The 16,528-nt window shown below is 30.5% G+C and overlaps 1 protein-coding gene across 1 annotated transcript in view; it reads left to right on the top strand.

Moving 5' to 3' along the window:
- Positions 1 to 16,528, top strand: part of LOC139528235 (uncharacterized) — a 123,091-nt gene that overhangs the window by 15,877 nt on the left and 90,686 nt on the right. Inside the window, exons 2-3 of the mRNA XM_071324117.1 lie at positions 8,747 to 10,693; positions 11,100 to 11,175. Coding sequence (XP_071180218.1) covers positions 8,747 to 10,693; positions 11,100 to 11,175 — 2,023 coding nt within the window. The remainder of the gene's footprint in view (positions 1 to 8,746; positions 10,694 to 11,099; positions 11,176 to 16,528) is intronic.

The following is a 16,528-nucleotide window of genomic DNA, read 5'->3' as shown; positions in this document are numbered from 1 at the left end:
TTTAATGCTCCTTAAAAGTCTTATTTTTATTCAAGTATATAAAATTGTTAATCTGAAGACGATTATCTCCCTTTCATAGTTTTTTTTTGTGTTGTTTATTTTTTGTTTTATAATGTTTGCTTATGGAGATTAAAAGAACAAATTACAAACCCAAGTGATAAATTTAGCTTAACCCAAATCACCTGGCCAGAGAGAAAAGTATGGTCAGTTTAACTTGAAGCTCAACCATTTTTATGTTTTTTTTTTTTTTTTTGCAAAATTAGAAAAACAACAGACAAGAATTTATATGATAATTTTACATGTATCCAAATAAAGTGTGGAAATAAAAAATGTTATCAGAATTGATTTTAATTCAAATATTTTATTTTTGATTTGAATAATGGTACCTACTGTTAATTTGGATATCTTAGCATTGCTAAAATAGCTTTGTTATCTTTTGAAATTTATTCTGTACTTAAAAACTTTTGTTTTTCATTCCCGCTCATTCATTGTTCTTGACTTGTAACAAATTATATTTAAACATGTCATACAAAAAATTAATTGAGAACTTAACCTAAAAATACAAAATGTATTTTTTTTTTATGTTGTGACAAATGATGATAGATTAATGTTATAATTCTAGATGAAAATTATAGACAAAAATTAGTTCTCAATGGCCTAAGGGACATGTGCTTGCTTTGTCTTTATGGTAGGTCAATAGTCAGACATAATTAAAAAAACTAAGGGAATTAGTACACAAATAATTAACAAATCATTTCTGAAAGGAAACAATAACTTTTAAAGTAAGTTGGATTTGAAATGACACATTATTTATAGGCATGGTATACCAGTTGTTTATGAAAACCTTGTTGCTTAGTCAATTTATCATTCAGTTGTTTCTTGAAGGGATACATCTGTTCATGTTATCCTTTATTTCATATAAAGTTGGGTAACTAATACAGACTTTGTAAAGTGACTGTATCAACTATTTATGTGCATTATTGAGTTACTCCCCTTATATACATATAATATGAGTACAAAATATATATATATATATATATATATAAGAGACTTAGTAGGCTTTCACATAGAAGAAAGCGCTGTAACAGTTTGGACCATCTTGGTCTATGAGGAAGATATAATACTTATTATTTAAAAAAAAAACCCCAAGATTATCAAAATGTGAAATATCACAACAATAAAAAAAAGTTAAGAACATATCCAAATTATTGAATATTTAGACAATGGGAACAAATAATCTTTAAAAGAATCTTGATCTTTCAACAAAAAACAAAATATATTGAGTATGTTTTGATAAGATGTCTGTAAGATCAATAAGTTTTTTTCGGTGAAAGGTTTGGATTAAATACTTACAATATACTTTTAAAATTTAGTGTTTTTGTAGGAATTTTGTTGTCTGTGGTGGATGTATAGTTGTCCCATTGGTAATCATACCACATATTTTTTAAAGAGATAAAAAGTTAGGTGTGATGAAAATGACACCAATTCATTCCAAAAATCCTAAATCTTAAAGTGAAGTGTAGTTTATATCTACGTGTATTTGGACATTTTTTACATTCTTTATATGTTTCTATTTACTAGGAAACCATGAACACATAAAATAATTTCGAGTATATTTAAACAAAGCAAGGTAATATTTTTAGTGTTTTTTTAAGATTAAGGTTACTATCTAGGTAATTAAAACTGCATTTTATAAATCTGATTCACGCAAATTATATTCGAAAGCCTTAAAGTACATGTATGGCTCATAACTAAGATTAAAATAAATTCCCCCCAATGTACCTCCCAGTTATCCTCAAATTTGGATTACAATACAAGTATTATTGAATATGATAACAGTTATATTAAGATTACCCATTTTATTCCGGATTATTGGCTGGATTTTCAGATTTATTTTGTACTCAGATTTAATTTTAACAGATTTACAAATTGGTTTTGGGATTATGATATTGTGAAGATAAGCCAATGAAGTCATACTGTTGGCATTAGGAAGGATTTTTGTCTGGGACTTGGTTCTTCATAAAGTCATTGTTGCTCTGAAGTGCATTAGTTTGTGTTGTGTAGTTGACCTTGCTTGACGTAGGATTATTTTAACTGCCACTTGTTCATGGCGGAGACGAGAGGGTAAATTGAAATGTAATTGAATATTTGATATCTTATAAATTACATAATTTGTTTCTTATTTATGTATATTTGTACATTGTTAATGATTAAAGGGGACTATTCACTATTGAGTGGGTCTCATTGGGGTCTAAGCGTGACGCGGGATTGCCGATTTTTGGTAAGCGTGACACGGGAAAGTCAAATATTGTGTCGTGAAAACGGGAAATGAGGTCTAGCGGGACCCGGGAAATGACAAAAAATTCAGAATTGCTTACGTACATAGTGTAAGCGGGATACGGGAATCTGACAAAACGGTAAGCGGGATCCGGGATCGGAACCCCCCAATGAGACCCCCTATTGAGTTGACTATTTGTTGTTGGTTAGGTTGGGTAATGTTATTCAGTCTTTAAAAACACTTTTAATAAAACTTGTAATATGCTAACAAAAAGAAATTTGTCTTTGGATTTTGTCAGGAGATTTGTATTTGGTAAGGTTGAATTGAATTCTCATATTTTAGATAAAATTAGAGATGAAGCAGGTATTCATTAAAACTTTTAACCATTTTATATCTCAATTTTTGGAAATACTAAGATTGAAAAAAAAAATGCAAGTCGTCATATGATATTACATTTTGTATTATGAATTTAAGAAAAAAAATGCTTTTAAAGTGTGGCGTTACTTATTGAACTTACATGTAATTCAAAGATGTGGTTCAGAAAGTGCAAAAAAATATGACTTTTGTATAAGAAATAGAGAAATAATCTTGAACTTATTCACTGCACTGAAAACATGATTCCCCATTCAAGAAATAATTACAGGAATGAAATTACAAGTGCAAACTATCATCTTACCGTCCTTTTATTATACTTACACATCTTTTCAATGAACTTTTTAAAATGCATCTAATATGGTGCAGTCGGTTATAATGACACAATTCAATATATACGTACCTAATATAGTTTGTCCGGACAATAAGTATATCTAGCCAATTTAAAGATTTATAAAGCTATTAATTATTACTGTGTTTTCTATAGATTACATCATGTAATTGACGAAACTAGTTGGGTGTAGAAAAAGAGCTTTTTGACTGATCATGAAATAGAAAACAAAATTTAATACAGTTCTGATAAAAAATGGAATATTTTTTTTATACAAAATACAATCTAAGCTGCCCCCTTCTAAAAGAAAATGGTTGACGTCAGCCTTTCAAATGTTAAAAAGATCAGTCACTTCTGTTTACTGCCTTTTTTTTAGACTAAGGTAGAGTAATGTTTTATTTTCACCTTTACCATCATTTCTGGTCACACACCTGAAAATTAAACAAAATGATGTAGGCTTATGGCGAAATGATCAAGGCATCTGATTTTTATTGCCTGACCTTGACACCCACTATTTATTTATTATAGAAATGTAACATTTTTGAGGTTTTATGAATCCCACATTTAGTGTTAACAGACCTTACCCTAGAATCATTAATTTTAAGTAACATAGTAACTTGCTTAGTAAAACTTGTTTAGTGTCAATGTACATAAGGTACTATCCGCTTGTGGTTTTATTAATGGTTTCATTTAAAGAAAAAAATCTTTTAGCTGTGACAACTGAAAGATGTTTTATTTTGATACTAAATTGTTTTTTTGTTATTATTGTAATGTAAAAAGTCATCCTTATGCTTTTTGGCAGGGCAGCACGTAATTTGTAAAATCTTTTAGCTGTGAGAACTGAAAGATGTATTATTTTGATACTTTGTTTTGTTATTATTTGGAAAAGAAGTCATCCCTATGCTTTTTGGCGGGACAGCACGTAATTTGTAGGAGTGGGAATAATTGATAGGTATATCAGGTACATTGACAGGTGTTAGGAAGGCAGGTCGTTAACAGATAAATCACCAGGTATGCTTGTAATTTAAAATATCAAAATGATAAAGGTTTACCTGATAATTGTAAGGTATAATAAGAGCAAATAAATTCAATGCTTATATGGTGGTACCAATTTTTTTTAGTTGAAACTCAAGAATCGTCTAACAGCTTATAAAAGGTCATAAAAAAGTTAAGTATGTGATTCATCTTTTTATTTCTGTCACCAAGCTCACACAGCTGTATATCTTGAATATAGTTTACAGAGGTACGCATCGCTTCAGCTTCTGATAAGGTTTTCCTAGTATATAACAAATAAAGGGAGAAAATTGGTCTAATTGAATCCTATATTGAAACTGAAATTAAGAATTGAAATTGGGAATATGTCAAAAGTAAAATAACCTAGGAGTCAAATTATATGTGTTTCAAAAATGATTTGGATATACATCGATGATACAGCATTCCTAATTACCTCCTTTTTATGCCCCCAAAAATACTGTAGGGGGCAATTAAGTGTGACTCTTGTCCATCTGTATGAACATCCAAAATTGGTTTACGTTCTTTAACTTTATCTCAATCAAATGTTAAGAAACCTATACACAATGTTAATTACCACAAAATATAGATCAAATCCCAATTTGTGCAGTGTCACATATACCAATTTTGAGTTATGCCTCTTTAAAATGTTACATGCAAGCAGGGGCATCATCGGTGTCTCTGATGGACACATTCTCCATTTTTTTTTTTAAAGTATACTAGTTGTAAATGGGAACAATTTGAAATTTATTGAATATGAAAATAAGGAGATGTGGTATGATTGCCAATGAGACAAATATCTGCCCGAGTTTAAATAAAGTGGATATAAGCAATTATAGGTAACCGAACAGCCTTCAACAATTAGGAAAACCTATACTTTATATAGTCGGCTAAGAAGATGGTTTCACCCTTGACTTGTACATTAATCTTACTATTGATCTGACAAGATTAAATGTCACATTATAAATATGAATAAAAAGTAATATTAGATATGATTTATGTAAAGCTTTAATGATATGAGTAATATATATACTGATGACAAGATAGAAGATATAATGTATGGGTGAATAGTGCTGGCTAGGAGGTAGACACATCATTATGTGATACTGAAAAGAAAATAATTGGCTTCTTGAAATTGGAAATTATAATAACACATCTTTTGAATTAGATTGTGCATGAAAGTGGACTAAAGTGGGTTGCTATAGATGCGAGAGAAATGTTGACAGTTTCAATTGTTGGAAATGTTTAAGATTGAACCAAATAAGTCACCATGGCAATAAAATGAAATTGTCAGTGTTTTTACATTTCTTCATCTCACAAAGTTTTTTAGAAATGCTTTATTTTTTTGAAAAATAGAAAAATTGTATTGTAAAACCTTCAACAAAAAATTCAACAGTAGAAAAGTTACACTCTGAAAGATCAGGTATATTAGTATGTTACAACACAAAGTAAATTTTCCAATTGTGATCTAGTTTTAAAAGTTGTATGTGGAAATAAATAAAATTTTATTTCTTTAGTAAATGTATCATGTTTTGGGGTGTGTATGTTTCCTTTGATCTAATCTTGTCTGTCCTTCAGTTTATCCAATTTTTTGCAGAAATCTGATAATTCTGTATTAAACAAAGTAGTATAGGTAAAAAAATGGAAATAGAATGTTGATTTTATTGAATAACATGAGATATCTTTATGTTTTGTTTTTGTTGTTAAGTTAAGGTTCATGAACGACTAAACAATTTGTTTTATCTTTTACACTCCCCTTTCAGAAACGTTAAACCAGTGCGAACAGATACCCTTGCATGTTTTTGAAACTTTTCCTTTGTATATCTCTGGAAAATTATCCTTAAATTAAAACTTTACATCTTTGTGGTTCCCAGACATCAATTAAAATTCAGCCATATCGGCAATTTTTGGTTACAAAATTTTTGAACATTCCTGCACACGAAAAATGAACTATTGTTTATCTGCATGTAGACGACTATAATGAATTAATGATCTGAATCGAATCATATTGTTGTGACGGGAAATAAATCTTTACTTTTTCTCTTTGATAAAGAAATCGGTGACTTAACTTGTCCTATTGAGTTCTTATTAATAAAGTAGAATTTATTATCATAATTTTGTGTGTTGTAATTTGGAAATTTCTTACTTTTTTAAAGGTAAGCAAATAATATACAGTTATTATGCATAATAAATTTTAAGACAAAGGCTTTTATTGAACTATTGATAAAGGACATAAAAATATGAAATCGATCAGTGTATTTTGACACACTTTTTAAAAAATGAAATACATTAATTTCCATTGCTCGTGACCTATGAAGTTCTGACAAGACTTTGAAAAAAAGATTTCTAAAATTTATGTCAACTAGGTTAATTATAACTAAATATTCAACATTTTGACATATTTCCTTATTTTTATCTTATCAATGTATTTAGGCTATAATTCAATGTAATATTATGGCCAATAAATCATAATTTGAAATCTTAGCTCAAAATAAGGGCCATTATTGGGGCCTTAACAAACATTTTCCTTTATTATATCTGCAGTATAAAAAAATCCTTCAGCTTTTCAGGAAAAGATGTATTACTATCAGAATTATAATACAGTGAAAACTGTTGAAACAGAACCACCTTATACTGGACTTAAGGTTTTGTTCGGCATTTGCAGATGTTTAATATTTTATCAGGTTCACAATGCATACAATTTGATATGACAGGGCTTAAGAACTTTTGATTTAGCCAGGTTTTCGGTTTATGTAAGATCTGGTTTAGACAGGTTTCACTGTAGTATATTTTATATTTTTATTATTTTTAATATGATAATTTGAGAATACAGGTTTCAAGTTTTCAACTTCTTTGAAATTTACAAGCAATAAACTTAAATAAGATTAATGGTTTGAAATTGAGATTTTGATTATTATTGATAGTATTTAATGGTTTTAAATAAGAGACAAATTAACTAGATTTGTCTTGCATAAATCATAAATTGTATAAAAACTGAAATGTTAAAGGAGTTTTTTACTGTCAGTGCATGTTACAATGGGAAATGTTGTTGCATAATAATATGTTTTAACTTCTTGTCCGCAAATAGTTTGAAATATTTTGATTTTAATTTGCCAAATTTGATTTGGTTGATGTATCTCATTGTGAATTAGGAATAATGAGTTATGCGTATGAAATTGCTGATTAAAAGAATGCTGTTGTCTGCAAAGTTTTATAAGTAAAAATTCTTTCAAGCTCAATTTTTTTGAACTGTCTTTCTTGACGGACTGTATTACCAGTGACATTTTGACAAAATTATAGGAAATGTTTTTATTTTAATTGTTTTGACATTCCTGGCAGAGTATATGGTTTGTTACCATACATGTATCTTACTGATATATCATATGCTTTCAGTAAATTACATCATCAGGAGTATAATTTTGTTTGTGCTTTGCGACTTTAATAATTTTTTGGAATATATGAGTTGAAAACGGTAAGCATTGATTTGAATATGTCTACTACACAAAAAAAAAGTATAATTTTAAAAGAAGTGGAAGGAAACTGTAAAATCAATGTGGATATTATATGCAATAAATGAGGGTATTCTTGTATAGGGAGGAAGGTTTTGTACACAGAAGAAAGAAAATTTTATCTTTTGCATTTGTTATCTCGGAAACGCCGCATGCAATCCATACAGATGAGGGAATATTTGGAATTTTTTAAACTTCTGTTTGCAATGACTATTAGGATTATTGAACAGTACTAAAAAAAAGCATGAAACATTTGCTTGATTATGCTGACTAAAAATAGTCAGTGCTCTTAAAACTGGAGTTTGAAATAATTTTATATTTCAATCTCCAATCGTATTTTAAGCTCTTCAGTTGTTGCATATTGCTTTTCCAAAAAATTGATGTAAAGATGACATACATGGAAAATCAACCATTTATAATATTGGCTCTAAATTTAAGTTCAAATGTAAAATACCACAAGTACTTATGTGGCAGACATTTGACAAATTCAAACATTATGTTTTATTGTTCCAATTATTTGTATATTATGTTAAAGTTGTTTTTATTGTTATGTTTATACAATTTTTACAACAATACATATTAAAAAACATTTATGACATTGTGTGAAGATAGAATCCTATTTAGAGTGAAAAACTGTATAACAATATTAGTGTAATGTGGTTCTACATCACCCTCAGAGCATCCATAAAATATGGTCCTTGATCTAAAAAAAATATTTTTATTTCGAAAGATCTTTGAAGTATTTGAAAATAAATAAAAAGCGTTAGGTTATTTTAATCACATTTAAAGACCAGTTATTTTAATCACATTTAAAGACCATAACCAGGATTGTTCCAGTCGATTTCCTAAGCTAATCATGTTAGGCAAATCATGTATGAGTTGGCTTAACTTTTTATCGTATTGCATGAATTCATTGAAAGCTGTTGCCAAGAAATAGATTTATAAAGGTTTTTTGCATTTAATTTTTTATAACATCAGTATTTTTATCTTTAATTCACTTTTTTACTTAATTTCAAAAGTGTGTGATGTAAGATTGAATTGTTTAGGAAAAAATCTATATTTTACAAAACACAAATTTGGTTGATCTCCTTTTAGAATATTTCGCTATTTTGAAGGATGAGAAAAAAGGAAAAAACCCTAAAGGAAGTTTTTTAATGTGTAAAGAAAATCAGCTTTGTTTACAACTGAGGAATTTTTGGGATAATTCATTGGTTTAATCGGTATATATTTGTTTTCTCTCTTCAGCTTGATAGTTGTGTCAACTTTGAAGAACGGAAAAAGATCAGAGATGCATTACGTGAAGTACAGGGGCTCAACAGAGAAGCTTGTGGAGGCATCAAGCCACTGTCTTTCCGTCCAAGAAATTTAAGATTAGAGCCTTCAAAATCATCCAAAAATTATAAAGAAAATTCAGAAAAGTGGCAGAAGAAGGATGAAAACGAAACTGATTCTTACCAAGTTGTAGAACAATTAGTGGAGATTAATTCTAATGTGAAAGAGACAGAAGGATGTTCTTTACATTTGCAAGATGACAACAAAATAACAATAAATCCAGAACTGCAAGGAGAAACATTCCTTGAAATTAATAGATCTAGTTCAAGGTCAGAAGACAAAGTCGGGTCAAGGTCAGTTTTAAGCTCAGATTCTAGTACTGTATCAAAAGATACTGAAATTCCAGAGTTTTCACATGAGGAAATTCTAAAGTCTTCATCTCCTCAGGATAGGAGCAATTATTTGATATTTCCTGATTCAGATAAAAGAAATGTTACCGTCAATACAGCAGACATCAGTTCTGTGAAAACTTTAGTTGATAGTAATTTGAAAGTGGAACCTTTAGTTGATGAAATCAGTTATGTAAACACATTAGTTGTTGGTAATTTGAAAGTGGAACCTTTAATTGATAAAAATAATTCTGTGAAAAGTTTAGTTGATAGTAATTCAAAAGAGGAACAACCTGTAGTTGATGAAAACAGCTCTGTGAACTCTTTAGTATTTAACGCTTTGAAAAAGGAACCTATAATTGATGACAAACGTTCTGTGAAATCTTTAGTTGAAAGTGCTTTGGAAGAGGAACCTTTAAGTGATAGGAAACAAGTCTGTAGATTTTTTAGTCGTGGGAAAATCACATCAAACATACCAAAAAGTGCAATAAAATCCCAACAGGAAACTGCCACTCACACATCAAACATGGAAGGTCCTGTGAAAAGTTATAAAAGTCAGTTGGTCATTGGAAGTATAGGAAATTCAAAAGCTGCCAACTTACCCTACCAGTCACATGTGTTCACGAACGATAATTCTGAAAATACAGATCAGACTCTGAAAAACACGATCTTAGGAGGTCATGAGGTTAAAAGAAGCAATTCCCTTAAAGTTCTTAAAAAGAACCAGCTTAATCAAGAAAAAATGCCCAATGAAGGCGGAACTGTTATAACTGAAGAAATCAGACGTAAATCTGTAGAACAAAGTTTGATAAATAATGGCAATAGTTTACCACAGAGAAAAGAAAGCGGCGCTATTATTACTGAAGAAATGCGACGTAAATCCTTGGAACCAAGTTTGTTAAGAAACATTGTAATTTTACCAGATCAGAAAGAAAGTGGGGCTATAATAACTGAAGAAATGCGACGTAAATCTTTGGATCAAAGTTCTTTAAGTAATGGCGATTTTATGTCAAAGAGTAAAGAATGTGGGACTATAATAACTGAAGAAATGAGGCGTAGGTCAGTGGATTACAGTTCCATAGAAAAAGAAAATGACAATAACTCACACAGTACCAATGAAATAAATGGTAACTTCATCAGTCAAACTTCTCAAAAGACAGATGCAACTGATAAAAGTGAATGTAACGAAAATGAGAAAGAAATTTCTGTTAAACAGAATGAACATGAATCTTTCTCTAAAACTGATAATGAAGAACTTGAAAGTGAGGTATTTCACCTAGACTTGCAGGCAACTGTTGAAAAGCAAAATGAAAGCAACTGTTCTGTTAATAATGAAACAGAACCATGTAGTTCATTAATGGAGGACAAAAATTCATCTTCTTCAAATTCAATAGATGTTGATGAGTCTGCTGATGGTTGTAGCGACTGTCAGAAAAACCAGGAGCCAAAAATTGCAAGCAGCCATGAAGGTGAAGTTCAAGGTCAGACTGAAGAGGAATTCACACAACAAATACAGGCGCTTCAGATACAGGTACCAATATGGTGTGGATATATTATTATTTGCTGCATTTCAGGGGTAAAGAAGAGAGATAGATGGAAGATACCTAACATGATATTTAAACTCATAAGTCAATGAAAAACAGACAATGCTGTGGCAATAACATCCCCCCCCCCAAAAAAAAAAAAAAAAAAAAAACCAACAACAACAGGCAAACAACAGTATACAGAAGGCAACATGTAAAAACTATATACTGAACAATACAAACCCAACATAATAACAGGAGTTTTTATATATTTAACACAAATTTTAGAAAAAAAAAGAAGCCAACACAAATACAAGACCAGCAAACAATCACAATAACATGTACACATTTACTTCTAAGCATAATTATCTGCTGTATGATTTGAATTAGATAACATGGTTTTGTCTATTTAAGCTGAAGGAATGTCAGGATTTTACAAAGAGAAGAAAAATCAGAGGCAAAATAAGGAAACTAAGAGAACAGATTGCAGGTAATTTTAAAAACATTCAAAGGCCTGTTGTCTGCATCTTAAAGTTTTATATCTTCATTATTTTTAAATGTTTAGCTAGTCTTGGATTTTGAATATATTGAAAATCTAGACTGGAAAATTAATGTTAATAACAAGGTATAGATAGTTTTCCATTGACATAATTTGATTTAGAGTTATCTCCCTTCACCACTATGTTGTGGACAACAGGCACACATTCCTAAAAAATTCAACAAGTTAAAATTGTTATACAAAGGAACTCCTAGACTTCAGAAAAAGTTGTTTTCCGAACAATTTTGATTTGTATAATTCATTATTACGCGTACCATCTAGTAATGATCTCTAATCAGTCTTGCTTGTAAAAATGTATTATCACATTTATCAAATAAGAAAATTAACCAGTACGCTACCCAGCAATTCAGCCAAGGGAAACAACTCCAACATTTCCTCAATGATAAAGAGTCTATGGGGGTAGAATCTGTATCTATCCAACAAGTTTTATTAATGTGATAATTTCCATGGCATATTTAATAATAACTATCAGCTGATAAGTATTTAGTTCAAATATTATTTTTACAAAGAGTTGTATGCAGTTAATTCTGATTTCAAAAGCATTGACCTATGACCTACTCCGATTCATTTCTTACAGCAGACGGATAAACACAATGATTAGTGCACCGAATTCTCTTTAACTCATTTTAGGACATTCTTACCATTCATAACTTTATTCTGTATGATTTAAAAAATTATTCCACTTAAACTATAGAATTTGAATTTCATTAAAAGGTTTATCAAATAAATACTTAAATACATTCAGTATATCTGTTTTTTGTTGTGAAATAAGATTCCAAATTTGTATGTGGTCTGGCAAAATTTCATTTTTTAATTGTAAGCTATGAAAAAATATTTTACAAATGACATATCTCGAATTGTGTCTTCATTTAAAAAACTAAGTCAGATGGAAAGTTTTAAGATCATGTTGAAATAAAATAGATATTGAAATAACACCCATCATCATTGAAATAGTATACTATAAAGGTTCAAACTCGCACGCTCAATTGAAATTTGATAAATAAATTTTTATATATTTGAAACATCATATCGAGATCAGTTGTAAGTGAGTTTTTTGTAGGCCTTTTTAGCTCACCTGGCCCAAAGGGCTAAGTGAGCTTTTCTCATCACTTGGCGTCCGGCGTCCGTCGTCGTCTTCCGTCATCGTCCTGCGTTAACTTTTACAAAAATCTTCTCCTCTGAAACTACAGGGCCAAATTTAACCAAACTTGGCCACAATCATCATTGGGGTATCTAGTTTAAAAAATGTGTCCGGTGACCCGGCCAACTAACCAAGATGGCCGTCATGGCTAAAAATAGAACATAGGGGTAAAATGCAGTTTTTGGCTTATAACTCAAAAACCAAAGCATTTAGAGCAAATCTGACATGGGGTAATTTTGTTCATCAGGTCAAGATCTATCTGCCCTGAAATTTTCAGATGAATCGGACATTCCGTTGTTGGGTTGCTGCCCCTGAAATGGTAATTTTAAGGAAATTTTGCTGTTTTTGGTTATTATCTTGTATATTATTATAGATAGAGATAAACTGTAAACAACAATAATGTTCAGCAAAGTAAGATCTACAAATAAGTCAACATGACCAAAATGGTCAGTTGACCACTTTAGGAGTTATTGCCCTTTATAGTCAATTTTTAACCATTTTTCGTAAATCTTAGTAATCTTTTAGAAAAATCTTCTCCTCTGAAACTACTGTGCCAAATTTAACCAAACTTAGCCATAATCATCATTGTGGTATTTAGTTAAAAAAATGTGTCCGGTAACTCGGCCAACAAACCAAGATGGCCGCCATGGCTAAAAATGGAACATGGGGGTAAAATGCAGTTTTTGGCTTATAACTCAAAAACCAAAGCATTAAGAGCAAATCTGACAGGAAGTAAAATTGTTGATCAGGTCACGATCTATCTGCCCTGGAATTTTCAGATGAATTGGATAATCGGCTGTTAGGTTGCTGCCCCTGAATTGGTAATTTTGAGGAAATTTTGCTGTTTTTAGCTCACCTGGCCCGAAGGGCCAAGTGAGCTATTCCCATCACTTTGCGTCCGGCGTCCGTCGTCGTCGTTAACTTTTACAAAAATCTTCTCCTCTGAAACTACTGGGCCAAATTTAACCAAACTTGACCAAAATCATCATTGGGGTATCTAGTTTAAAAAATGTGTGGCGTGACCCGGCCAACCAACCAAGATGGCCGCCATGGCTAAAAATAGAACATAGGGGTAAAATGCAGTTTTTGGGTTATAACTCAAAAACCAAAGCATTTAGAGCAAATCTGAGATGGGGTAAAATTGGTTATCAGGTCAAGATCTATCTGCCCTGAAATTTTCAGATGAATCGGACAACCCGTTGTTGGGTTGCTGCCCCTGAATTGATAATTTTAAGGAAATTTTGCTGTTTTTGGTTATTATCTTGAATATTATTATAGATAGAGTTTAACTGTTAACAGCAATAATGTTCAGCAAAGTAAGATTTACAAATAAGTCAACGGGACCGAAATGGTCAGTTGACCCCTTTAGGAGTTATTGCCCTTTTTAGTCCATTTTTAACCATTTTTCGTAAATCTTAGTTATCTTTTACAAAAATCTTCTCCTCTGAAACTACTGGGACAAATTAATCCAAACTTGGCCACAATCATCATTGGGGTATCTAGTTTAAAAAATTTGTGGCGTGACCCATCCAACCAACTAAGATGGCCGCCATGGCTAAAAATAGAACATAGGGGTAAAATGCAGTTTTTGGCTTATAACTAAAACACCAGAGCATTTAGAGCAAATCTGACATGGAGTAAAATTGTTCATCAGGTCAAGATCTATCTGCCCTGAAATTTTCAGATGAATCGAACAACCCGTTGTTGGGTTGCTGCCCCTGAATTGATAATTTTAAGGAAATTTTGCTGTTTTTGGTTATTATCTTGAATATTATTATAGATAGAGATAAACTGTAAACAGCAATAATGTTCAGCAAAGTAAGATCTACAAATAAGTCAACATGACCAAAATGGTCAGTTGACCACTTTAGGAGTTATTGCCCTTTATAGTCAATTTTTAACAATTTTCTTAAAATTTGAAAATTTTCAATAACATTTTCCACAGAAAGTACTGTTATAGATAGAGATAATTGTAAGCAGCAAGAATGTTTAGTAAAGTAAGATCTACAAACACATCACCATCACCAAAACACAATTTTGTCATGAATCCATCTGTGTCCATTGTTTAATATTCACATAGACCAAGGTGAGCGACACAGGCTCTTTAGAGCCTCTAGTTAAGAATACTGATCAAACTTGGTGAAAACATTGCTAAATGGATTCACAGTTTCAAACAGAGTGATAGATTGGTTGTTCACCCCATATAATGTGGTTCATATCAATACAGATGCTTTTACACTGTGTTGACTTGTTTTTATTTAATGTAGCAATGGACACAAAATTTTTAACCAGAATTACTGCAACAATAGTCCCAAAATGATCATTTAAGTATTAGTTTCCTTAGTAAATATGCATATGTTTGAAGGTTTCGTCAGATGAATAGTAGAGATCCAAGATTCATTATAAAAAAAGTGAAATACTTGTCTGAGCATGCCTTCAGGTGGATATTTCATTTAAAATCATCCTTTTAATACCTTCTTCTAAATCTTGGCATAATTTGGATTAATAGAAAAATCTATAGATTGATAAGGTGGTACCCCAAAATTTTTCTGAAAAAAGGTTGATGGATAAGTTTAAAGTGTATTAATATAGCTATGTTACCTCTTATTAGCTCATGCCTTGAATACAATATCTGCTCTGGGTACATCGAGAATATTTCAATTTTGCAATTTATATCCAATGCTAACATAAGTGGAAGGTATACAGTATTCAACATGTTTTATTTACTTTAAATCATGAGCGATTTATTTTTCATGACTTTTGCAAGGAGAGAAATAATGGGAATATAAGTACACTTCAAATTTGAATCTTTTCTTATATATTTATTGTACATATATATATTTGTCAAAAAGTTGTATAGAAGTCGTCTAGATAGAACTTAATGCTAAAATAAGTTGGTTTACAATATATTTTCTGTATTGAAACATTTTGTTACGCTGAAAACACAATTTGTTTACTTTTAATTTTAAACCAGGGATGAAGGAATATATAGGTTGTTTGTTTATATTAATATTGGATCATATTGCTGTTATAACTTTCAAATTGTATTGAATTTTTTTTGCTTAGCTCGACAGGATATTGTATCTCTCTCATTCAAAAAGTGAATTAGAATCACCGAGCTGTCAAATAGATTCAAATAAGTGGGTATTAAAATTGAAATGTTCCCCGCCAAGTCTGTTGACATCAATGAATGGGTGAGCATGAACCTTTTTGCCTCATTGTTCGGGTTTTGTAGTATAAAAAGATGGATCTTGACAAATTTCATCCAGATGTGTATTGGCTAAGTTATACCTGTTGACAGGTACTTTTATCTTCAGCGTGTATTGGATTACATTTTTGGGGATTTTAATTTTTCGTGGTTTTAAGACAAAGGTATAGAAATAATATTGATTTTGAAAAAATCAAACAGATCTATTTGCCTTTATATCTTGTTTAATAAATTTGACAAGTTTGAATTATGCTACAGGAATTAATGAAAAGTTAATTTTGATATTACATCTTTTGACCATTTTCAAATGTGGCGATTTGTTTTAAATGCATGAAAAACAAAATGTGAGTACTGTGGATTCAGTTTTATTCGTTGGATACCAATTTTCGTGGGTTTCGTGGGTACTGGTGAACCACAATTTCAAATATTCAACGAATAATATATTTTTAGTAGGCTTTGTATACAGAGATTAGAAAAACCACTTAATCAAATATTCACTAATATGCAGGTTTTGAACAATCCACGAAAATTGATACCCATGAAAATAAAGGAATCCACAGCAGTATCTGCCTTATATTAAGATTTTATGCACTTGTTCAAAACACATTGCATTTGTGTAGTATTAATCAGAAATAAAATATGAATTGAAAGTTATAATATATTTTTCATTCAAAGATCTCTATTAGAAATTATTCAGAAATCTGAGCAAGCGTGGGTGATAAAAAATTGTTATGAACCAGACTTTATTTTGGTTATATATCCATTTCAGACACCATTTATATTAGATAATTAAAATTTAAGAACACAATCAAATTGTTGCATTTGATATGTTTAAAGTATAAAACTTAAATATGGCTTGGTATATATTTAACCATTATTAATTATCGGTTAAGTCCCATGTACCCTTAAGGAAAAAATAAAGCTTTAAATAATTG

Source organism: Mytilus edulis, chromosome 6, assembly GCF_963676685.1.
Source record: "Mytilus edulis chromosome 6, xbMytEdul2.2, whole genome shotgun sequence".
In the NCBI taxonomy this organism is placed as follows: Eukaryota; Metazoa; Mollusca; class Bivalvia; order Mytilida; family Mytilidae; genus Mytilus; species Mytilus edulis.
The sequence above is the reverse complement of the archived record's forward strand: the minus strand, read 5'-3'. Positions and strand labels throughout refer to the sequence as shown.